The 26,414-nt window shown below is 43.6% G+C and overlaps 1 protein-coding gene across 6 annotated transcripts in view; it reads right to left on the reverse strand.

Moving 5' to 3' along the window:
- The window catches only part of SGSM3 (small G protein signaling modulator 3), a 256,141-nt gene that overhangs the window by 40,018 nt on the left and 189,709 nt on the right, over positions 1-26,414 (reverse strand). For all 6 annotated transcript variants that reach the window (XM_069231273.1, XM_069231269.1, XM_069231274.1 and 3 more), the window contains exons 15-19: positions 13,723-13,777; positions 11,843-11,892; positions 7,823-7,975; positions 4,842-4,912; positions 4,060-4,108 (exon numbers count right to left, since the gene is read on the reverse strand). In XM_069231273.1, coding sequence (XP_069087374.1) covers positions 4,060-4,108; positions 4,842-4,912; positions 7,823-7,975; positions 11,843-11,892; positions 13,723-13,777 — 378 coding nt within the window. The remainder of the gene's footprint in view (positions 1-4,059; positions 4,109-4,841; positions 4,913-7,822; positions 7,976-11,842; positions 11,893-13,722; positions 13,778-26,414) is intronic.

A 26,414-nucleotide genomic window follows, 5' to 3' on the forward strand; every position in this document is an offset into this window, starting at 1 on the left:
CCTCGGCGGTCTTTCTTCCAGACCGCCGAGGCCGGGGGAGACAGAATACCGCCATTGCCGGCGGTATTCATGCCTCCCTATTCCGACATTTCCGCTGGCCCATCGGACGGTAACAGCGTTACCGTCCGATGGCCCAGCGGAAATGGCACATCAACATTGCCGCCGGCTCGTAATAGAGCCGGTGGCAATGTTGATGTGCAGCGGGTGCAGTAGCACCCGTCGCGCATTTCACTGCCCGAAATTCGGGCAGTGAAATGCGCGACGGGGCTACTCCTGGGGGCCCCTGCACTGCCCATGCCAAGTGCATGGGCAGTGCAGGGGCCCCCAGGGGCCCGTGCGTCCTCTTACCGCCAGCCTTTCCATGGCAGTGTCTACCGCCACGGACAGGCTGGCGGTCGGGGACTCATAATCCCCAGGGCAGCGGTGCTTGCACCGCTGCCCTGGGGATTATGCCCGCCAGGCGGAAACCTGGCGGTAAATGGAGGGGCCGGCGGTATGGCCGTGGCTTTTGCGCCACGGTCATACTTGCTGGCGGGACACCGCCAGCCTGTTGGCGGTGTTCCCGCCAGCAAACCGCCGGCCGTCAGGGTCGGAATGACCCCCTTAGTGTTCTGAGGTCTAATATGGGTCTTAGTGTTTTGTCCTTTTTTGGAATTAGGAAATACAGGGAGTAAACACCTGTTCCTCTTTGATGGTTGGGTATAAGTTCTATTGCTTCTTTTTGTAACAATGCTTGGACTTCTAGTTGTAACAGATCTAAGTGCTGTTTGGATATGTTGTGTGCTCTTGGAGGCACATTTGGTGGTAATTGTAGGAATTCTATGCAATAACCATGTTGGATAATGGCTAGGACCCACGCGTCAGTAGTTATGTGTTTCCAATTCTGGTAATAATCTGTGAGTCTCCCCCCCACTGGTGTTGGGGGTTTGTGACGTTGGAGTCACTGTTTAGTTTGTGGGGTTTTTGGGCTTTGGAATTTCCCTCTTGTTTTAGGGAACTGTCCACCCCTATATTGTCCCCGAAAACCTCCTCTTTGATATTGGCCCTGGTATGTGGGTCTGGCCTGTGAGGTGGAAGGCTCTGTGGTTTGGGCCCAAAACCCTCCTCTAAAGTGTGGCTTCCTAAAAGTGCCTCTGCTCTGTGGGAAGTAGAGCGCGCCCATGGCTTTGGCCATGTCAGTGTCTTTCTTCAGTTTGTCTATTGCTGTATCCACCTCCGGCCCAAACAATTGTTGTCCGTTGAAAGTCATATTCAGCACAGCCTGCTGGATTTCTGGCTTAAATCCGGAGGTACGTAGCCACGCGTGTCTCCGAATGGTCACCGCCGTGTTTACTGTTCTGGCCGCCGTGTCTGCTGAATCCATAGCCGACCTTATTTGGTTGTTGGAGATAGTTTGGCCCTCCTCTACAACCTGTTGGGTACGCTTCTGGAACTCTTTGGGAAGGTGTTCAATGCAATGTTGCATTTCGTCCCAATGTGCCCTGTCGTATCTTGCCAGTAGAGCTTGCAATTTGGCAATTCACCATTGATTGCTGCCTGTGGTGCACCCTTTTGTCTGCTGCATCGAATTTCCGACTTTCTTTGTCGGGTGGTGGTGCGTCCTCAGAAGTTTGTGAGTTTGCCCTCTTCTGGGCTGCTCCTAATACCACTGAATCAGGAGTTAGCTGTTGCGTAACGTACACAGGGTCCGTAGGGGGAGGTTTATATTTCTTCTCCACTCTAAGTGTGATGGCTCAGCTCTTGACTGGGTCTTGAAACACCTGTTTGGCATGTTTTAACATGCCTGGTAACATTGGCAAACTTTTGTATTGGCTGTGTGTTGATGACAGGGTATTGAACAAGAAGTCATCTTCTATAGGTTCTGAATGCAATGCTACGTTATGGAAAGTAGCTGCCCTGGAAACCACCTGCATGTAAGCAGTACTGTCCTCTGGTGGTGATGGCCTTGCCGGGTAGCAATCCGGACTATTATCAGAGACTGGTGCATCGTACAGATCCCATGCATCTGGGTCATCTTGGCTCATCCCTGTGTGCGTTGGTGACTGCATCATTGGGGGTGTTGCTACTGATGTGGTGAGTGCGGTGGCGATGGCTGTGGAGAAAACTGTGGTGGTGTTTTTTCTTTAGTCACTTTTGCTTTTGGCTGCATTTCCGCCTCATGGAATGCGAGCTTCCGCTTCATCTTAATTGGGGGAAGAGTTCTGATTTTCCCCGTGTCTTTCTGTATATGGAGCCTCCTTTGGGTATGGTCTGGCTCTCCCATCCCCAGTTTTTGTTCTAACTTGTGGCCTTGTAGTTGTGAGGAAAGGCCCTGTTCGTCCGTATAGGAGCTTTGTTTCGGCTCCGAGGCTGCGTGTTTCGGCACCAAAACCTTTTCAGCAGTCTTTTTGGGATCCGAAGAAACCTTTTGGGATTTCGGGGTGGCGATCTCTCGGGCCGAGTCTGGTCGGAGCCGGTATCTCGGTGCTGAGTATATTCGGAGCCGGTATCTCGACCGGAGTCGGATGTCTTCGGCTGCTGTGAGGCCTTTTTCGGTGCCGGTGCTTGGTCACCGTGCTTTCGGGTAAAGCCATGGCCTGTTGGCGCTGGCGTCCCCTGGGCCTTCATGATTTTTGAGCGAGTTTTTGCCGGGGCTGGTTTACTCACGGTTTGTTGCCTCGTCGGCTGCTCACTCTCGGGCTCGTCCGAGTCCGAATCTGGAATGGAGAATGTCTCCTCTTCTTCGACGTCGGGGTGTCCGGCCGGTGTCGACGCCATATGAAGTCTTCGAGCTCTACGGTCCCGCAGCGTCTTCTTGGACCGAAATGCCCGACAGGCCTCACATGTATCCTCTTTGTGTTCGGGGACAAACACAGATTACAGACCAAATGTTGGTCTGTATAAGGATACTTAGTGTGGCATTTGGGGCAGAAGCGGAATGGGGTCCGTTCCATGAGCCTTGAAGACGCACGCGGTCGGGCCGACCAGGCCCCGCCGAGGAGTGGAAGCCCCGAAGGGCTGCCAGAGCTCTTCTTTTCTTCGGTGTCGATATGCTATCACTAACCCGATACCGAGCGCAAACAATACCGTTGAATTTTCTGATTGTTAACTAACTTTTCCGAACGAAACACGGAGCGAAGAGGAACACGTCCGAACCCGATGGTGGAAAAAAAACAATCTAAGATGGATTCGACGCCCATGCGCAATGGAGCCGAAAGGGAGGAGTCCCTCGGTCTCGTGACTCGAAAAGACTTCTTCAAAGAAAAACAACTTGTAACACTCCGAGCCCAACACTAGATGGCAGGATAATGCACAGCATGTGTATCTGCAGCTACACATGCCACCAAACATATATATACACATATACATATACATATTGGTTTACACCTAGTTATATGACTATATATCAATATGTGCATGTCTTTATATTTTTTTATACAAAAAAAAAAAACACCTTTCTCGTTTCTCCTTCCCTCTACTCCCTGACTCATTACATAGCTTTTAGTCTACAACAGACTCAAATATTCTTTATACACGCTTATTTCTTTCGACCTACTCATCCAACTAATACACTCATATGCCAATCGCTGCGAATATCATCTCACATCTTCCCTTTACTAATTCACTTCAAATAATGTAAATGCATGCGATCTCAAGAGCACAAACCTAACACAACTAACCCTACAAGGAAAAGGAAGCACGTTACTAGTCTACTACCTATTTACCTCTAACCTTGAGTTCCGAAGAAGGTACACACTGCAAAGGACATCAAAGCCTTGTCAGAGGTAGTAACTGCTCCATAAAAAAACAATTTACAATTACAAGAGGGACTTTTCACAACCCTGCGTTGTTTGGATGAATAAAAAAGTGTAATGTGGAATGCCATGTTTGTGGTATCATTTCAAGGATGTCGAGTAGAGAGAGATCACAAAGAGGGAGACAGTCTAACCAGGAAACAGGGAGAAGAAGGAAGGGAAAGGTGTGGACGTTGGAGAGGGAGGGGCCAAACTGGCATGGATGGAAAAGGAGGGTCTGATAGGAGTGGCAAATATGGTGGGCTGGTGTGGAAAGTACACTTACCCGATAGAGCAGTTCTTCTGGTGTCAGCACTTTTCCATCTTCATCCAACCTAATAAAAATATTTATGAAGGAAATCAGCAGGAATTAGTCTCATTCGTACTGTGAGAGGGAGCAGGGAGTCAGTACTCAAACGTTAGACCATGTGTTGTAGAAATGAGCACTGAGGCTATGCTAAAGCATGGCCTGTGCTGAAGCTTAGGTGGAAGCTTCAGTGTATGCTGAGTCTACGTTGATACATCACTGTATGCGGAGCCTATTCTGAAGAATCAGCAAGCACTGAGCCTACACTGAAGCCTCGGTGTGGGCTGAACCTACGTTGAAGCATAAGTGATGGCTGAGTCAATGCTGAATTATTAGTGTTGGCCTATAGTGAAGCTTCAGTGAGTGCTGACCTTACACTGAAGCATCAGTGAATGTTGAGCCCATGTTACAGTGTTAGTGACACTGAGTTATGCCTATTGTTGTATCAATTAAGTCCTTGACCTATGTTAATATATCAGCGAATGCAAAGTCTAAGGGGAGGACTTAAGGTGACCTCTCCCTATAATGATGTCTTAGTAAGTGGCGAGCATATGTTTTGGTATTTGTGAGTTCCGAGTGTGTGCACTGAAGTGCTAGTGGCTGCTTAGAAGCAGTGCGAAACAAGTCGATATTGCAATACTGATGCGTGCTCAGTACGTGTACCATAATCAAACAGCGCTGACTCCATGGTTCAGGGGTAGGGTGTAAACACCTCGCACAAGGTCTACGGTTACAGATGACTCTCACAAGGAGTACCTCACCTGTACGTCTTGCAAAGCACCAAGCGAGAATACACAGAGTCGAAGTCTCGTTCAACCTCCCTTCCAGCAGCCTGGACTCCGTGTGAAGAAGAAAGAAGAATTAAAAGTGACATTCAGGAGCCAGGAGGGAAACTCATTCACCACAGATGCCCACCCATGAACAGGGTTAGCGTTAGGGCTAGTTCTGCTCCCAATAGACACCATTCTGAGAGCCCAAACTCCTTCTACACATACTGGTGGCAGACCACTGTGACACTACCCAAGCAAACTCAGACACCTATCTTATCCCTCTACACCATACAGTGTTATGCCCAGCACATCAATGATAGGTGTTATATAGCACTGTGCTCAGAATTTGTAACCCTCTTCAGTATACTGCGTTTTGTCTACCACTTTAAACCCCTGTCCTAAACAGCACCCTGTCATCCACTTTGACTCTTTGCACCATAAACATGCACAGTCCTCTGCACTATAGAGCACTATAACCGTGTATATTATATATATGCCCAACAATATAACCCTGTGCGCTATAGAACATTGGGTCCAGCATTTTAACACTCTGGGATAGATTGCATTCATCCAACACTAGCACTATGGCTTTATAAAAGTGTGTCTTGCGCTAACCCTTAGTTACATACAACACAGAGTCCAGTAATAATCCTCTGGGTTATACAAAATTGTGTCCAGCACTTTAACCCTATGGCTATACAACACTGCATCCAGTGCTAATCATCTGGGCTATACAGCATCACATTTACCAGCTTAATCCTCTGTGCTGTACAACACTACCTCCAGGCACTGTAACCTTCTGGCCTATACAATATTGCATATAATACACGAATCCTCTGGGTTAATCAACACTGCATCCAACACTTTAACCTTCTGGGCTATACATTACTGTGTCCAGCACTCTAAGCCTCTGCATTCTGAAGGATTGTGTCCAGCACTTGAATCCACTGTTCTGTGCATTTTTAATTTATATAGCACTTTCACCCCTGCAATGTACAGTACCTTTTGTTCACCTTTCGATGTGTTTAACAGTACCACTGTGTCGCTGCACTTTATCCCATTGTGATATAGGAATTAATGTCCCCAGCACTTCAACACCATTTGCTACATAGAATATTAATCTGCCTCAGCACTTCTTCAGTAGTATTGTGTCCCATCATCTCAATATCTGTTCTCCGCAGCATTTAAAGTGTCTTAGCACTCTTCTGAAGTTATAATGTAATAATACATGGGAGTCTGCAAACACTATGAAGCCAGCCTCTTGGTTTCATATTATAGGTGACTTGTTGCGTCTCTAGATACCGTAATAAAGAAATGGCTTAAGTGTTCAACTGTAATAATGTATTACAGTTGAGTTCTGAGGTTACAATGCCTGCTGCCAGAGTCAACTGAAGTCCATGGCCAACAAGAGGGTCACTGATAACACAGAGTGCATTTAGTCAAGATATTTTGGCGGCTATGATATATGACACACTAAATCAAAACATAAGAAACACGCCAGCTCTCCTTCCTCAAAGCTGAAGTAGGGTGTACCAGATCTCTTTCCTCAGAGATCGAGTAGGTTACTCCATCTTTGAGGAAGGAGAGCCGGTGTGTTTGATTCACGGATACTGGTATGAGTTCTTCCACATCATACTAGAGATGATGCCTACCCAAAATACAATTTAGGACTCTGCCATGGGCACCTATAACCAGTGTTAATTAATCAAATCTGGTCAATTTTTCTCATCCCAATGGGAATTATATCTTAGGAGGCTTCAGATATCACAAATACATGTAGTCCTGAGGATGGTCTCATACACTTAACACTAAAGAGACCAAAACGTTGACACACAGTTCCACTAAACTTCTGTTATTCACTTACCAGTAGAACTAATTTTACAGCTCATGGATATGTTCTAATTGTTTTTTGAGAGTGGAGTTGCCATACATTTGTTTCACATGTGATTATTGTAACAACATGGACAAACTACACACTGGAAGTGTGTGTCTGATTGCTTTTCTCTGTTCCCCTCCTTATGTATGCTATTCTGTAATATAAAGTGAATGCAATAGATTTTTTTATACACCTCTGTTTCATTTTTTTCATTCATTTTGTTACCCATGATTGATTTGGTTTATTTAATTAAACTGATTTGTGTATGTGCTTTAATATGGTGAAACATCTGCTGCGTTTAATTCTTATGATTCAATGTGTCCCACGTGGGCCATTGACTTCAGTTGACTCTGCTACCGAAGCTCACAAGGGGTTATTGGGTTGCCCTTCCTTTGCTATCAGAGCCAGCAGCCAGCAGCCAGGGTAAAAGGCAGGTGACGGACCATAATTACAGCTGCAGTTTAAACAAGGAAAACGGGAAATGGTTTTTCCTTCTTCTGGTATCTTTTTCTAAATAGAAAAAGTGATCACAGAAAGGATATATTTATGGCAACATGCTTCTTTATTGCACACCTTTATAGGTCATTACAGGAAAGACATTCTCACCATTTTACTACATAATCCGCACCACAGCATTTGTTAACCTGATATACATTATGTGCAGTTTAACTTTTTTTTTGAAAATGTTAACTTAATTTTGTTGTGCTCAATGTCACAGTACAGCTTCTGGGTTTATTCCTCTTGTCTGCAATAAACATGGAAGAGCAAGGCATCCAGGATTCGAGTGGTTTGTTTGAAGAGGTGTGGTAGGACCATGAATTATAAGGAAAAAGCACCCACTGCTTTGCATTATAAGGATACTGCGATTCACATCAGAGTTCCATGGCCTTATAATCGTACTTGCCATTTGTTCCTCTATATGGCCATGAAACTCCTTGGTGTCTTGCAATGTCCTTGTAACGTACAGCAAAGGGAATTTTATCCCATATATCCTCTGCAGACCTGCTTTCCGCATTTAATCCTGTAAAGATTAAAATTTGCACACACTACTTCCTTAAAAACACCACATTAAGGCTAAAAGCTAGAGACAGCATACCTCTTCGATGAAGAGCCATGGGTGGCAGGGACCCCCGAGCAGGGATGGCTTCTTCAGGCCATGGTCAAAGATGGCTTTGAGGCTGGGGCAGAGAGTCCCGCGCACCAGATCAGTCACTCCTTCTGTCACCGAGTCATCTCCTGCAATGGAATACTGCAGATGCAAGAAAAGAGGGTTAAAACTGCAAACTGGTCCTGGGATGTTATTTCAGAGAAAGAGATTTGTTTATCAAGCCACCAAGACACTTTTCTCTCCAGCTACCACGTCCTTCTCGACTATATAACATAGGATATAGCAGTTCTATTTTATACACGTGTGGGACGTAACTAATTATTATTTGTCTTTGGCAGTCAGAAATGTGCACAAAGGGGATCTGGAATGTCCATGTGGTCACCGGTCTCCTAATACGTATCCATGGGAGCTACTGTGTTAATGGCTGTAGGAGGCTTGCCTGGTTTGTAGTGGGTACCAAAGGTTCTTACACCTCATCCCAGGTCCAGTTATCCCATATTAGTGAAATGTAGTCAGTGTCTAGAAGCCAGGCTCTCTAGGGGTAGTGTGGGTGAGCAGCCAAGGCCTAACTAGGAGTCATGCAAAGCTCATGCAACACACCTGTAGTCACACAGTATTTACAAACATCAAAGAAAATACTCAGGTGCTTTATTTTGGTGACACAAATGCCAAAAATACCTTAGAGACTATACTCCCATAGGAGATAAGTAATATACGCAGTATATACACTAGAATGCAGTAATAACTGTAAAAACAGTTAGAAAACAGTGCAAATAGTGAAAATCACAATAGTTAGAAATGGCCTAGGGGGAACCCAAACCATATACTAAAATAGTCAAATGCAAAAGTCTGTTTCCCACCTGGGCAAGTGTAGTGTGTAGCGTCGCACTGGGAGCGTAGGAAAATACGAAAGGTAAGTAAAAGAAACCACCCCAGAGCCCAGGAAAGCAGGAGTCAATAAAAGTAAGTTTCCTAGAACACACAAGAACACGTGATAGAAGAGTTTGCATGAACCAGAAGAGACTGCAAGACACCAATGATGGATTCCTGCAACTGAAGACCTGTGGAAGAAGGGGATCAAGTCCAAGAAGCACTGAAGAGTCCAGGGAGAACAGAAGCCCTTGCTAACCCGGATGAAGGTGCAAAAAAAGAACCACAGGTTAAGATGAACAGTCAGTACTGCACCCAAGAAGACGGATCAGGGTTCCTGGTTGGTGCAGAGGATATCCCACGTTGGACAGATTTTTGCAGTCTGGTTTGCATCGCTGGATTCCTCCAACAAGCCTTGGCACATGCAAAGCATGCGATTAGCGGAAAATGGAGCTGCCCAGGACCAGGAGGGACCTGGTGGCCTCTACTTAGGAGGGGGTGACAGAGGGGGCTCTCAGCAACTCAGAGAGCCTTCAGAAGACTAGGCAGTGTGCACAGGAGTCCCACAGTACGGGGAAAAGAAGGTGCAAAAGGAGGCCCACGCAGCTCTGCACAGAGGGATCCCACGCTGCCGGAGAACCTCTCAAGAAGCTGTGCGTCGCAGGATAGAGTGCTGAGGGCTGGAGCTGCACGGTGGAAGGATGCCAACAAGCCTTGGCAACTGCAAAATACGCAGTGCACAGGGGTACTGTCTTGCGTGGGGAGGCAAGCTCTTACCTCCACCAAAGTTGGACAGCTGGACTTCAGGACCGTCTGGACCACATCAGTCCACCACCCGTGATGCTGTACCCACGCACTTCTTCAGGAGAGGAGACCCAAGCCACCAGTCGTTGCTGAAGAGAGGTGTCTGCTGAAGCAGGGAAGTGACTCCTTCACTTCAAGTGAGATTCATTTGTTCTTCTGGTGCAGGCTGAAGACAGGCAGTCCTCAGAGGATTCACAACCTGGAAACAGTTGCATTTGCTGGCAGGAGCTGAAGATACAATGTTGCAGAAGTCATCTTTGCTTCTTTGTTGCAGTTTGTAGAGTTCCTGTAGGGTCCAGATGCAGTTTACTCAGTAGAAGGTGAAGTAAATGATGCAGAGGATTCCCTCTGTTGGCTCGCAATCTGAATCTGAGAAAACACCAAGAGGAGAGACCCTAAATAGCCCTGAAAGGGAGATTGGTCAGCCACACAGGTAACCATCTATCAGGGGAGGGCTCTGACGTCACCTGCTGGCACTGGCCACTCATATGCTTCCAGAATGCCCCACCACCTTGGAATCCAAAATGGCAAAACCAAGGGACACCCTGGAAGAGCTCTGGGCACCACCCCTGGGGTGGGGATGGACAGGGGAGTGGTCACTTCCCTTTCCTTTGTCCAATTTCGCGCCAGTGCAGGGAACCCTGAACAGGTGTAGACTGGATTATGCAAGAAAGGTACCATCTGTGCCCTTCAAAGCATTTTCAGAGGCTCTGGGAGGCTACCACTCCCATGCCTGTAACACCTATTTCCAAAGAGACAGGGTGTAACACCCCTTTCCCAAAGGAAATGCTTTGTTCTGCCTTCCTGGGCTCGAGCTGCTTGAGCAACAGGAGGGTAGAAACCTGTCTGTGAGGTGGCAGCAGCTGGGGCTGCCAGGAAAACCACAGAGGGCTGGTTTGGCAGTACTGGGAGTCCACTGTGGAGCCACCAGAGTGTGTTGAATTATACACCCAATGTTAGAATCAGCATTGGAGTATAATTCCAAGATGTTAGACACCTTACATGGCCATATTCGGAGTTACCATTGTGCAGCTGGACATAGGTATTGACCTATGTCCAGTGCACACGTAAAATGGCATCCCCGCACTCATGAAGTCCGGGAAAATGGTCCTGGACGACATGGGGGCACCTCTGCTAGTGCAGGGGTGCCCTCACACACAGGTAGCCTTCAGGGTTGGAAGGCCTGACATATAGGTGACTTGTAAGTGCCCTGGTCCAGTGTAAATGGCAGTGAAATGGTGCATGCACCTTTTCACGCAGGCTGCAATGGCAGTTATGTAGAAGTCTTTGCATGGGCTCCCTATGGGTGGCAAAAGTAATGCTGCAGCCCATAGGGATCGCCTGGAACCCAAATGCCCTGGGTACCTAAGTACTTGATACTAGGGACTTATAGGGGGTGACCAATATGCCAATTTGGGATGAAATACTGGGTTACAAGTAAGCAGTGATGAAATACAGAGGAGAGAGAGCATAAGCACTGGGGTCCTGGTTAGCAGGATCCCAGTGACACAGTCAAACACACTGACATCAGGCAGAAATTGGGGGTAACATGCCAAAAAGAGGGTACTTTCCTATAATGGCCACTTCTGGGTGGCGGACTATTAACATGCACTGGTGGATTAGCGAGTGGGGAGAAGTAGAACTGGAGATTCACCTGCCTGTGGTATGAAACAAAACGAATTAGCATTGGCAAAGCCAACAGGTCTCAAGTTTGAAAGGCATCTGCCAACTTTTGGGGTTTGTCTGTGCATGTTGGCGATGATAAAAATTAACAAGTTGTCAGCAGATGAGGCCTAAAAAGAGATAATATTTTATACATATTCTACTCAGACTAACTATAACCAAAGACTGTCATCATGTAAACTCCGTACAGACCAAAAGCTGCTAGCATTATCTTAATGTTGGCTAGGTAGAGGCTGTGCGCTTTTGGCTGGAGTTACGTATCTTTGATAGAAAGTGGGATGGGTGCTTTAGGAGGCGGTCCCCTTGTTTATCAAGTTGACTACCATAGCAAGGAAGTAAAAATGGGAATATTCTGAATAACTTCCACAACTCCCCCTTATAATGATAGCACATTACTACTGTCTTCCTAGGCCTATGAGTGCCACCTTGACGAGGAGCAGATGGAGACCTCAGTGTGTGAAGGCCACCACATTCTATGGTTGCTGCAGGAAACTCACCAAGCACCTCATACAGGGTGCCACAGAATGACCATCAGGAGATGTTAGAAACCCTTACATTTCTGCACCCCTCTTATTAATCCTATTGACTGTGAAACCCCGAAAGGCCAACACCAGTCACATTCACACCTGTCCTTAGCAGGGCCGCACTCACCTCCTTACTGCGCTCGTCCAGAACGTCCACAAACTTGGCAGGAAACCAACCTGGGAGACACATAAAAACAACTATTATAAAAAAGAGCAGACATGAGCTAGACGGAAGAGAGGAAAAGGAAGACAAGGGAAAGAGGAAAAGGAAGTCAATGGAAAAAGGAAGGAGAAAGGAGTCAGGAGAAAGGAGGCAAGCGTATGAGTGTGTGAAAGGGGAAGGAAGAAAGAAGTAAAGGGGGAAGAAAGAAGGTGGCAGAGAAAGAAAGAAGGGAGATAGGTAAGTGAAGAAAACGTGAGAAAAGAAGTTAAACCAAGGGGAGAGTTAATAGGGAGTTAGAAGAGGAAAAGAGGAGGGTCATGAAGGAACAGGAGGAGAAGGGTTTTGAGGAAATGGCTACAGTGCACCCCACAAAGCTGTGCTCTCCCCTCCCCACTTCATCATACCGTCATACACAGTGCAGAGACAACCATTAACGCTGCATATGCTGCAACATACACACATCTCCCATCCGAAAGGGAAAATATCCGACCTCCAGATATCACAGTCCTTACTGCAAATACACATACCCTTATAGAGAATATCAAAGAGGATCAGGGGGCATTTCCCTGTACTAAAGCATGCATAGGGCGACTTAATATGACTTATTAGATAACGGTGCTACTGGTTTAAATCGAGTGTACATGAGCCAGTCAGGATTTGAACAGCTCCAAGGAGAGGTCTGCAGAGGACTCTTAGCTAACCAAGTGACAGTACTGGCTTCAACCTGCCTGCTCCTGACACAAATTACCCACCTGTGTTCTTGCTGTCTAATTTCAATACAGATATAGTTGAAACACATGGATCCGTAACATGGGAAGTGATTTTTTATATGACCAAATAAACAGGAAAGTGCAATAACTACAATCCACAGTTACTCTAAAATTCCAGAATTTTATCTAGAGCAGCTCTTCTCTACTTTTACGATATGGGGCATACTCAGGTCTTTAGTGGTCTTTAACATATTATTTTTGAGCGCTATAATTGTACAACGGCACCGAGACTTGTGATTTGCCAACATTCTCCGGTACAAAATGTTAGTATGTTAAGCACCTAGGCGTGAACAAGAACAGTAAAAAATTAATTCATAAAACTTTTACACAATGTAGCATAAAGAGGGGGTCAAGGACACACAGGACATCCTGACAAGAACAGCCTGCCCACAAGCTTTCACTACAATAGGCAAAAAGAGCAAAGCGTTTGTCTAGGTTTTTTCCGAATGCATTTTTGATTATTACTTTATTTCACAACTCAACCTAGACTGGGAGTCAATGTAAGTTACAAGTAACTTAACATTTTAGAGCAGAAACTCTCCTTAGAAAGAAACTAAATAATTAGATACTACCAAAAGATACAGTCGTCCTAAAGTGGCAAGCGTGGCACAAGAGATGAGTAGAACACAATGGACAGATTGGTGTAACCTATAGGAGTTTAAAGGCGGGTTAGAACAGTGGGAGGGGATTGAGGGGTCCGGGGAATGGAGCAGGACAACACAGAAATGACAGACAGGAGAGGATACAGAACGCACTGATAGCTGACACTCAGTACAATAAAAGTGAGTGAATGTGTGAAAAGCAAATAAGTACCAAGGAAAAGAGAGAAATAAAAGGAACAGGAGCCCTCAGAAAAATCATGGTTACACAATGCCAAGATAGTGAAGCAGCTGAAGTGACTATTACAGAGATGTGAGTGAAGTTAGTGTAAAGTGAATTACTCTGTGGCAAAGTGAGTCTTTCAACTTCCTAATCTGTAAACAATAAGAATTACTGATAATAGTGGATAACACTAAGTCCTATCTTTGTGTGTATGGTGCACAAAAGTGTTCCTTCGGCAGCACATCCTCTCACCTCGGAGCCCATTCAATTCACCCACCCAGCAGTGCTCGTCTCGCTGTGAAATGATCTGTGGAGGAAAAAAAAAAACTTTAGAATACCTCATCAAGGAAAACAATAAATAAATACAATTAATAAAGAAATGTCTCTATAGAGGAGAGGTGTTGATTAAAGAAGCTGTTTTGTTACTCAAATAACTTAATAATGGAGCACAGTAGAAATACCATGGTCAAACTGAGAAATCAACAAGTGCCTTCCTTGTTCAAATATTGCAGTAGACACTAGCGCACCCGGGAGTGACGAGAAATGGCCGCCTAACTGCAACTCTCCTTATCCCACGGAACTTTTTCGCACAGGAATATCGAGCTGATCTTCTTTTCATGCTTGGTGAGCGGAGATGGTGGGGAAAGCAAAGGGGAATGGCAGGTTTAGTCTCAAAACCTTTTTTTAGGTCTTTGCGCTCTCCTGCTGATTACCGCCGGCTGCTCCCCTTGCTCTGCAGTTGCAGCCACTATGCTCCTCTGTTTCTCTTCAAAGACTCACTCGAACTCTGCTTTCCCACCCCACTAAAAAGACCCATAGCTACAAGATGCTTGTTCATAAGGGGAATGAACTATTTTTAGATTGTTCTCTGCTCATTTATTTCCTTCAGCTGGTGTTGCCAATCCAATATAACACACAACAGTGTCATTTGTTTCAAGGCAGTATACCACTATTTAACATCATATAGCAGGTTCTTTCTACTAGTGACACCAAATTACAAGTAATAATCGTTGCTTTTACCATAAAAGAGGTCCACATGCCAGCTCTTCAAAACCTTTTGCTTCGCCTATCTCCATAACCAACTCCTGAAAGGAACCCACAGGCAACATTAACAAAAGAATAAAAAAAGGACCCGACTTCTCCCGCAAAATTGCCATTGCCACTGATCCTGGAAGATATCATGGAAGAACTTAGGATTAGAAAGCCATTTCTTGTGGAGACTAATGTGGCTCTTCAGAGAATTGAAGATGAATGTACTCATTTGGATTCTAGGCTCACAGTGAGCTATTGATGCCCAGGATGTTATGGCTAAATTAGATTCTCTGTCCAAAGAAGTCAATCTTTTAAAAAAGCAGGCAGATCATCTAGAAAAGTGCAACAGGCGCAATAATTTGTACATTTCTGATATTCCTGAGGGCACAGAAGGACCAGATATTATTTAAATCCGTAGTTTCAGTATCCCCAAGATTGTTGCCTGAAAGAATCCTCTGTTCTCAATATTCAAATAGTCCATTGCATTGACCCTTCACCTGTGAAACTTTCAACCTCAGCCAGATCAACAGCGATAACTGTATTTTCCTGCAATACTCCAATCTATGAAAGTTCTTTCTGCCGCAAAATAACGCAAACAAATGTTATGGTCTGGTCACAGGATTTACTTCAGTCAGGACGCTACCAGAAAGAAGGTTGCTTGAAGGAATGAATTTTGGGATTTACACCTACGTATGCAATCCAAGAACGCTAAATTTGGTCTTATTGAGCACTTTTTCTTTAAAGTTAGCTACAAGGACAAACTACTGACCAGCTGATCTGAAGCAGTTTATCCATGCACATAAGGAAGAGGTGATGGAACTTGACAAAACTTGATCTTGGCCTTCCCCATTTACCAAGGACTTCATAAGTTGTTATTTGGGTTTCAAAATCTTCTTTACTCTACACAGGTTTCCTGTGTTTATAGGATGTTAACAATGAGCTGTTTTCTGTCCCTGTATGTGCTTGGTTTAATTTCTTTTCAACCATCAGTGTCTTGACCTACTCATGTCGGTAAGTCTCTCATTTTTTCACTCCTCATTGTTTGTGTTTCTCTTTTTTTCTTCCTTGTATCATATTTACTAGTCATTCTTCCTCCAATGCATATCTTTTTTTTAATAATCTTTGGGGGTCTGCTCTCTGTTGGCCTTTGCATCTATGCGCCATCCTTCTATACCTATTGCACCTTTTATTGTACTATCATCCCTTATGGCTAAAGCCTTCCGGCTTCCTGCCATCTCCCCTTTATTATTGCCAGGGAGTCATTGTACCTCCCTGATTTCTCTTTTCTCTTCTAGTTTCTGCCTGTTCCTTATATCCTTTCCTTTCTTCTTTTCTTACTCCTTTCACTTAATACAACTCCTCAACCGTCTTGTAGCCTTTAAATGTTGGTGTGTCATTTGTATGTGCCTTATACATTTCCTTGAAGTTATTGTTATAGTTCACATAGGTTTAGTTATGTTTTTGAGGTACACTTATCTTCTTCCATGTATCCGATGAGAGGTTTGCTTGTTATTTCATTACATGTTAGAGGCCTCATGACCCCATTAAAGGGCAGTATTCTTACTCATTTATCCATGTCAAAATGCAAAATTGCTTTACTACAAGAATCTCTTAAAAAAGAGGACAGTTTCCCTGCGAAGAAACTGGATTGGATATGTAAAATGTGATAAAAAAAATGGCGTGGTCATTCTAATTCATAAAACTTTACATATTCAGATAGAAAACAAAGTTAAGGGTGACGAAGGTAGATTTTTTAAATTCTTAAGATAAACAACACCCGCTCTCTATTTATAATGTCTATGGCCCCACAGGTGGTGATTCTCAATTCTGGGATCACTTTTGCACCCAATCATTGTCTTGCCCATCAGACAGTCTCTTTGTAAGGGGGGGATTCTAATCAGCTTATGGCCCCCTTTATTCATAGAAGTTCTCAGACTCAATACATACCCATTAAATTGCAAAAAACTTTTTTTAAAAATCAGTTGTTTTAAGGGGGTTAATTGATTCTTGGAGATTTTCTCACCCTTATGTTCACAGATTCAAAAATTTGGGAATGTCTCGCAGAATACTACAGTCAGTTATATACTCCAGAGTCTTCCCCCCCACTGAGGATGTTCTGGATGTTTTTTTCCCCAATCTATGCCTAAAATTGTAGAGCACATGAACGCTCTCTTCCCTGGATTGCGCAATTTCTGTGGCAGAAATGATGACCGCAATCACTAAACATCCAAAAGACAAAGCTTCTGGTCCAGATGGCATTTCAGTCCAATTACCTCATCTTTTAATTCCAAAATGATTGCTCTTTAGTCAACATTTTCGTTCCCGGTATAGGGCACATAGCACTTTTTTCTGAAGCTACGTTATATTTGCTTCCTAAAAAGCTAAAGATACAGACTTATGCTTGAGTTACAAACCAATTTCACTTATAAACGCGGATGGTAAGATTTTTGCAAAAGTACCTGCTGTGCACATTATCGAAGTCATTCCAGACCTAATTGGTAGAGAGCAGTCGAGTTTGGTTAGGGGAATATTTATATAAAATAATAACCGAACCTTTTTAAATGTTCTCTACTAGGACTCCAAATCTGCATCTCCTACTGCCACCATCACAATGGATGCAGAAAATGCGTTCAACAGGGTTCATTGGGATTTTATATTTGCAGCATTAAATTGGCACGGTTTCAGTCCTCTCTTCCTCAAATATATTCACTTACTATAGTCTGAACGTTCTACCTCTAGTTTTGTTAATGGCAGGCAGTCACAGTATTTTCACCTGCATAGAGGCACTCAGTAGGGTTGCACGCTATACCCTCTTATATTTATTTTATCTCTGGAACCCTTTTTGGAGAAAAAAAATGCAGATCTCCTACTTTTTCTGTTTCCAAACACAAAGAAATTGAGGTTAAATTAACTGTGTTTGCTGATGACATTTTGCTTTTTGTCTTAGAGCCTCAATACTCTATTTCTGAATTTCTCGGTTTACTCAATGACTACTCTGTGGTTTCGGGAAATAACATCAATGTAGATAAATCAGAAGTTCTCCTGTTGAACAAATACTGTTTTCTAGAAAAGTTTAAAGAGAGTATTCGCATGAACTCTAAAAATGTTAAATGCATTTTCTATTCCAGTACTATCAAAAGATTCTATTTTGGTTAACCTTAATGCAGTTAAATCAAAAATATCAACTTTATCTGATCTATCCATATTTTGGTCTTGGTGGGGAAAGATTAACTACTATTAAAATGATGATGCCAATTATTCATTTCCATCTATCCATGCTTTCTGTTACTCTTCAACATGGATTTGTTAAATATCTTAATAGTTGAATGATACAATTTTTATGGAACAAGTGGAAGGCAAGCATCCCTATAGCTAAATTACAACATGCTATCGATGCGGGTGGGGTTAATTTTCCAACCTTAAAAAGTATCATTCCGCTTTTACCCTCAAACAGATCTGGATTTCCCTTTCAAATCAATCCCACTATAATTCTACAGTTTGGTGTACACTGGAACACTCCTTAATTTCTCCTTTTTCTGTTCACAGTCTGGTTTATGTTTCACAACCTTCAAAGTTGTTTCTATCCCCAATACTTACTCACTCTCTTTCTATAGCTACACCTTTGAATACGTGCTCCAACTCAAGTTTAGAAAACCTTATGCTTTCTTCTATGTGGCATAATAAAGATATCAAATTAAACAACAGGCTCCTTTATTGGAAAGAATGGATAAATAAAATGATTATAGCAATAAGTCAGCTCTTCCCTGATGGGAATCCCCTTGAAATTCAAGTCATACAACATCAATTCCAAATTCCCTCCCATTATGCTGGCGGGTATGATCACCTGAAAGCAATTCTCTTACAAATGTTTTCTCACCCCCACCCTTACAATCCAATTCTTATATATCATTCTCTCTCCTTAATTTCTAAGTATGCACACCCCATACCTATACCATCCTAAACAAATCCTCTGCTGATTGAGTCCAAAGAATCCAAAGTCTACTGTTGAATTACAAAGGGAAAATGATCTTCAACAAGGTTTCTCTCCTTATTTACGGGAAAAATACTGGTTTAAAATCCATTCTGCCTCTTGCTCTGCTAGTACAACACAAATATGATTATTTATTTATGTATTTGCAACAGGCTATTTTCTACCACCATGTCCCTTCACAGGTTTAAACACTCCACTGACAACAGATGATGGACTTGTCTCAAAGACAATAATGACCTTCTACATATGTTTTTTAAATGTCCACATGTACACGTTTTCTGGTTACAAGTTTGGGATAAGATCACTGAAATATGTTCTCATAAAATACCTTTTGATAAATTACATATTTGTAGGAGGTATTTCTCATATAGGGCACTCTCAACTTATAGTTGGAAAATGTGTTGACTTGCTCATGGTTATTGCTTTGGAGATTATTATTTTAGTTGGAAGGATACTATGAAAAATGTTTTTATCGGCTGGTGGTGTATGGGCTATCATAATCACAGAATGGACAGAGCGAAAGCTAAAACCACACCCCATATGATGAAACTAGGCCTGCTGTGGATGCCGCTCACATCCTTATCTAGAAAATCATGTCACTCCTTCGGCTATCACTACTGTTTTTGAACCACCATGACCCTTAGAATTACTTCGCTATATTATTAACTGTGTAGTATAATGACACTGTTAATATTTACACTTATCTTAAATTATTATATTTTTTCTTGTTCCTTCTCCTTTTCTCTCTTCTTTTCCCCATCTCTTTTCTTCCTTCTACTCTTTCAAGACCTTGCTATTTGAAGGAGTGGCTGAGACCTGCAAGCACCTGGATACACTTTAGGGTGATTAGTCGTGCTTTACAAATTCTGTTGGATTGATTGATTTAAAATTGGTAAAATGCTGATATGTTGAATGAACTTAGTGTAGTAACATCTTTGTATTTCACATTTTTGTTATACACTTCATGATCAATTCAATTACATTTATGATATCCAAATGTAATTGCACATGTTCCTATCAATTATAATACTCTATTTTACTTATGTTCTTCACTAAAGCATTTTCAAACTCAAATATTTCACAGAGCTAGGTGAGAGGCTGCCCAGACCTCCAACACCACCAACCTCATGCATGAGCCACATCTGTATACTCTACATCACAGATACTATGAAAAACATCAGACGGTGTCAAATTGTGACGGGTAACTACTGCCTCCGACCTGAACTAATGTACTGTGACTGTGTACTGGGTTTCACTGCTGCACTGGTATCCCCTCCCTCCGCACCTAAACCAATGCTGTATTGTGACTGGACACAGTATCTCTGCCCATTAGTACCTGTGTGAACCCTCCAAAAACAGAGCTAATGGTGTACTATGACTGTCTACCATGTGTCACAGCTGTATCAGTATCTGCTCCCTTCCCTACCTTAACCAATACCATACTTTGACTTAGCACAGATACACTATTGCCTCAGTGCCAGTATGCACCTTGAAACATATGAGCCAATGTTGTACTATGAAGGTACACCAAGTGTCACTGCTGCATCAGTACTTGTTCCCTTCGGTACCCAAACCGGTATCATACTGTGACTGAGCACACAGTCACTGTTGCTTCAATAATGGTCTGCATCTTCCAAGACCTGAGCCAATGCTTTACTGTGACTGTTTATGGGGTGTCACTGCTGTACCAGTATCTACTGTCTCCAGCTTCTATCAAATGCTATACTGTGACTAGACACAGCATCATCTCTGTCTCAGTGTCTGGCTGCACACTCCAAGACGAGAGCCAATGGTGTACTTTAACTGAATACTAGATGTCACTGCTAAACCAGTGTCTGCTCAGTTGAGCACCTTACCCAATGGCATACTGTGTATGGACACAACATTACAGCTGCCTCAGTGTCTCTCTACACCCTCCAAGACCTGAGCTAATGTTGTTCTGTAACTGTCCACTAGGTATCACTACTTCACCGGTATCTGCTCCCATCAGTACCTAAACCAATGCCATACTGTGAATGAACACAGTGTTGCCACAGTGCCATTTTGCACTCTCCACAACATAAGTCAGTGTTGTACTGTGACTTCATACCAGGTGTCACTACTAACCCAGTTGTCTGCTCAAGGGAGCACCTAATCCAATGCCATATTTGATTTGAAATTTGTAAAGTGCTGTACTGCCCAGAGGCGTCTAGATGCTTTTACAGTTTGAGGGTGAAGCTGAATAGGTTACTGAGAAAAGCGGTTCAGTGAGGGGACGGGTTAGGTGCATAGCAAGCGCCTCCTTTGGCGTTTGTGTGACTATAAGGGGACACTCCCCCCTCCTGGTGTCCTGGGGCTAGTAGCCTTCAGGTATATGGCCTCCACAAGGTAATTCCTTGTTCACAGGTAGGCCTTGTATCACTTCTTACACCATTTCACCCACACTCCCATTGAGCGGAGTAGGTTTTCCTTGCATTGCATGACTTTGAGGGATCCCAGGCCCTGAAGAATGCCCCCAGACCTTCCTTGGCTCGTTGTAGAGGGCAGAAACATGTTGGCCATTAACTTTTAGATAGGTGACCCAGTGAGTCCTTGCTCTCACAGAGACGTCCCATCCTTGTTTTTAATCACACCAGCAGACACCACTAATAAAAGTGTACTCTCACACAGGTGAATGTCTAGGTGTTTTTATATTTAACCTAGTTTAGCTGGATCCCACATTTTTCAGACAGATAAAATGTATGCACTCCCTCCTGTTCTTTTAACGGTGAGGTTGAGTCTGCCCAGGTGGCACTGTCCTACCTGGGTGGGGCTAGGTGGTCATATGATGAAGCATGACATTATATAGTGTGTGAGACCACCTAGTCCGTAAAGGAAACGCCCCCCACCATCACTACACAACCCTCAAAAGCACTTAACACAACCAACTCATTAAGTGAGTTCAAGGAGCCCCAGGGGATACTCCCCTTGTCAGTAGCTCCTTAATATAAGTGAACCCCATACTCTTTTGTATTTTTGGTTTTATATATAGGGAGAAAGTATGGGTTGATTCCTTCTGGTTTGTTTTATTTGTTCTCTCCCGGACTCTCTGTATGTGTTGTGATACTGAGAAAAAAACCAAGTGTTTAGGGATTTCCTGAGAGAAGGGAGATTGGTGTTTTCCCTTAGTTATCATTGGAGTGAGTTCCACAGTTTAGCGGTGCCCATTATGAAACCTCTTCCTACCCAGGAATTTAGCAGAGGAAGAGTGGAGTAGCTTGGGAGGGGTATACCAGACAATCGTGTGCCTCACAAATTCTTGACCAACATCATGTGGCGCAATGAAGTCCTTGCAAAGAGCTTTAAATTATATCTGCTTCTTCATAGGCAACCAATGAAGCTTAACCAGAGCCTGAGAAGTGGATTTGAACTTGGGGATTCCCAGTAACAGACGAACTGAAGCATTTTGCAAAATTGGTAGTTTGCAAAGAACTGTATGTTGTGCATTCAGGAAAAGAACACTGCTGTACTCCAATTTGCATACAGCCAGTGAAATCACTACATATTTCTGAATATACCCAGGGATAAAAGGGCAGATTTTCCTGATGATCTTCAAGATTAAGAACACTGAGGTGGTTGAGCATTAACCTGGTCTCCGAACGTCAGCTTGCTATAAAAAATTATTCCTAAATGTCTGAATTTGTTCACTGAGGTTGATTTTGGGTATAGGTCTTCCGGCCACCACTTAGGGACCCAGAAGGAGGCTTTGCTTCCTAGAATAAGAGTTTCATTTGAGATAATTAGTTCTCATCCAATTGTCTATATGTTTCATACAATTATTGCATTGGATCACTGTGTCATCAGGGTTGCCGGATACTGACACCACAGTTTGTGTATCATCAGCATAAGAGACAACTGTGAAACCAAAGGATTTGATGAGCCTGGCCAGTGGGGTGACATATCAATTTTAAAAAGTGGGGCTCAGATAAGAGCCCTTTTGCACCCTGCATGGCAATTGGAATACATCCGAGACAAATTCGCCCGTCGCCACAAATTGGTCCTGCTAGGAGAGGAAGGATTTGAATAGGGTAGGGCGGTACCTCTGATATCCAAGTTGAAGAGATGGTCAATCATTATATCATTATTGACTGTATTGAAGGCCGCGGGAAAGATCCTGCAGGATTAAGGTGACTTTTCCTCCCTTATCTAGTGTGGCCCTTAGTTCTTCTGAGGCCATAATTAAAGCTGATTCGGTACTATGACTGTAAATGGATACTATGCCACTGATGTTTCAGTGTCTTTCTACACCCTCCAAGATCTGAGCCAATATCAGAGGGTGACAATATGCTGGGTGTCACTGCTTCATTGATATTGGCTCCCTAAAGTACCTAAACCAACATTATACTATGAATTGGCACAGCGAGACTGCTGCCTGTGTCTGTTTGCACCCTTTGTCTCCCTGTACCAATGTCCTCCCTTCACTGTACACTGGGTGTCACTGCTGCACCAGTGTCTACTTCCTCCAGCACCTGAAACCAATGCAACACTGTGATTGAAAACAGCGTCACTATCACCTCAGTCTCTACTGCATTGCCGAAGACCAGAGCCAATGTTGTACTCTGAATGTCCACCAGGTGTCTCTGCTGCACCGGTATCTGCACCCTCCAGAACCCCCAATCAATGCTTTACTGTGATTGGCCACTAGGTCTCACTGCTGTGCCTGATGTACTTTGACGGCACAGGCTGCATATGATCCAATGACGAATGTCCCTCAGTCATTTGGCTCTGGCCCAACCACTAAGTCTGATTTACATGATATACAACAGATTAGAAAACAAAGAGCGGTTCTTAGGACATCATTCACTGGAGGTCATGGAGCATCTCTTAAAATGTTTTTCATCCCATTGCAGAGGTTCTAGCTCATCAAGAACAAAATGAATCGTGTATTTCCCACACATGAGGATACTCCAAAAATATATGCTGGGCTCCAACTTGTACTAAAAAGAAAATGTTAGGCATGTCTGGAGTTCTCAATTTATTTTATATATAGCACTAAAGAAACTAAGTGCTTGGTATTCAGGTTGGAGTTTATTAAAATAGGTGAATCTGTAGTGCCTCCCTGTGGGTCAAAATATTCTGGCATTCCTTTAGTTGTTCCAGCAGTGTGTTCTACTGGTCACTTGTATGATTCGGGATTACCTGCCCTTAATCTCTTTTTTTTCTTTGAATGAGTTTATTGCAGGTTATTACTAGGACTACATATTCTGGGGGTATTTTAAGGTACCCCAAAGCCAACACATCCCCTAATTTCTGCACGAATGTCCTAGTTGTACATATAATCGTATCATCCGAGTACAACCAGTGCAGCTTCTTCAAAACAGAAATGATGTGGATCCTATCATTAACTATTTGTTACAACTCTAGCTGCTGAATTATGCAAAGCTGCAAATGTTTTTTACATCCTCAAACAGAGGGTGTTACAGTAAAACATTTTATGGGAGTCTACAATCCCTGTAGAGAACCCGGTGTCCAATTTCCTGATTACATTCAAGTTGTGACGTCTCTAGATTCGTGTAATAATGAAATTATACAGGTCCTCAACTGTAATAAACTGTTATATTCCAGTTGTGACGTCATGATTCTCGCTGCCAGAGCCATCATCCAAGGTGAAAATCAAGTCACAGAAAAGAATTACAGCTTCAGTTTTTAAACAATGAAAATGAAAACTGGCCAGAAGAAAGGAGATAATTAGCAACATGTTTACATTTTTGCATGCAAAAGGATATTACCAGAACTATAAAATGTCTCTGCATGTTTGTAACATTCTGACCTACAACATTTTTCTTACACTAAACTGATGCTGATATATTTTTTTCAAAAAATTACTAACTGGTTTTTGGTGTGTTTAAGGTCACATATAGATTCTGCTCTGAATCTTCAAGTCTCCAACTGGGACAGAGCGTAAATTGTTTGCAGGGAGAGTGATGGAGTGAGTCTATGAAAATGAATAAAGTACCCCACCGTACAATATAAGGATATTATAAGTCATCTCCGAGTTCCAATACCATATAAAGGAACTGGACCTTCAACCTTGTTCTTCTGTATCATCACAGAATTCCTCAGTGATTATCTGTACAGAGGGGAGTTCATCACACATGTAACAGTAAGATCACCCTTAGTGCATTGGCTCAGTTCTCATGTGTAGCAAATATGGTATCAGGAGCTATAAATTCGAGTTGGTGCAAGAAATTAGATTGTTAACATTCATTTTCAGTCATGAGTCTAAACCTACTGCCTGGGACTTCACTTTGTCCTTTGGTCTTACGGTGTTGCCAACTTGAAAGTCTGACTACACTCTGTAAGGGAATGCCTCTTTCCCCCTCCCCCAAGTTTGTGGACTGATGCTGTTGATTCTTCTACTCTGAAGGTGCACTGAGGCCCGCTAAACAGACCTTAGTGCCAGAGCTCTGACCCTTAGAAGGTATATAGCTGATTGGTTCACACACAATAGACATGTTAACTAACTTATAAATTCCTAGTATATGATACTAGGGGTGCACAGGGCCTACACGTTAAAGTGACTCCTGTGGAGAGCAGCACCTGTTAAGCCATCACCAAAATAACAAAGTAAAGTGCGACTCCCTGGCGGCCACTGCTGGCTGGCAGAACATTTTTAAACTTCCAACTCGACTGTCCCCTTTAATGTAATGGCAATGCACAAACCTTCCTTTTTACAGTTTATCAGTCAACCCTAAGGCAGGCCCCACTAGCGAGTACAAGGTAACATGCTGACAACTCTGCAGGACTAACCTCTCAATGGGGCTACTAAAGTTGATACTTCAGGGTATCAAACAAATTGTTGCATTAAACCTGACATGCAGTACAAGTCGAAGTTAGTGTAACTTTTGCACAAGTGGCAACTTTAGTAAGTATCTACTCTGTTACCCAAAGGTTTCCAGTTACTCTTTATGGTTGCTGGCCACGAGACAGCCTTCTGCCCTTCAGGGGAGGGGAGTGTGAATGACTCTCAGAAAGAAACACAATAGGCCTTCCTTTGGGAGAGGTGTGACTTCGACAGGAAGGCCAAACACGGTGGGAGTCCTAAAGGCAAGGTTCTAAGGAGAAGCTGACTTTAGTGTGTGTCCATCATATACTCATCAGAGGGGCTCCTCTTTTGTTTTTGCAGACGTGTTAGTGTTGAGGACAGAGGGGTAACCCATGGTCAAACTCATTTCCATGAGTATGCAGCCCCCAGTTAGTCACACCTCTGGGGCAGGCTAGGAAGCTTCACATACCAAGGGAAGTGAGTGGGTAGAAAAGTGCATTCTGGGCTAGCTAGCTGCCACACTTTGCAGGAAGTCATCCTTAGCCAGGAGGAGACAGAGTAGCCTATTGGCTAATATTCAACAAATCTGCTAGGGCATTAACTGGGCATAAAAGTGACATCCCTGGCACCCATAGCTAGGATCACTTCTGTACTGGGGGGAAAGGATCAAAGAAGGACTTCTCTGCTGTTCCTTGGGCCCAGCAAAGAGATACCGTGCCGAGTCTGGCCTGCACCAGCTTCTCCTAGGGCTAGGAAACAGAGGACCGTGTCTGTGATGCCCTGCACAGGGGAAAATTTGCCCCCAAGTTTCAGACAGAAGAAGTGACTCAAAGAGTCAGTTGGCTCACTTCATGTTATAGATACAGGGCAAGGGGCACAAAAGCTGAAGAAGCATGCCTTAGCGAGGTGGCAGCCAAGAACACTTGACTGCTGCTGACTGCCAAGTCTAGCCTGGGAGATCGAGACCGAAACTCAAGAGTTGCACTGATGGCCTTCGGAAAGTTGTTGGAGTGCAGCTTGGCCGCTCAGGACAGAAGTTATCACCAGTTAAAGGGAACCACTGGTTTCGCTGTAACCGGAGACCAATAGACCAGTGGCAACTGTTTTTTTGTTTTTGGCTGGACTCCAACCAAACTC

This window comes from Pleurodeles waltl, chromosome 4_2 (assembly GCF_031143425.1).
Source record: "Pleurodeles waltl isolate 20211129_DDA chromosome 4_2, aPleWal1.hap1.20221129, whole genome shotgun sequence".
NCBI lineage: Eukaryota > Metazoa > Chordata > Amphibia > Caudata > Salamandridae > Pleurodeles > Pleurodeles waltl.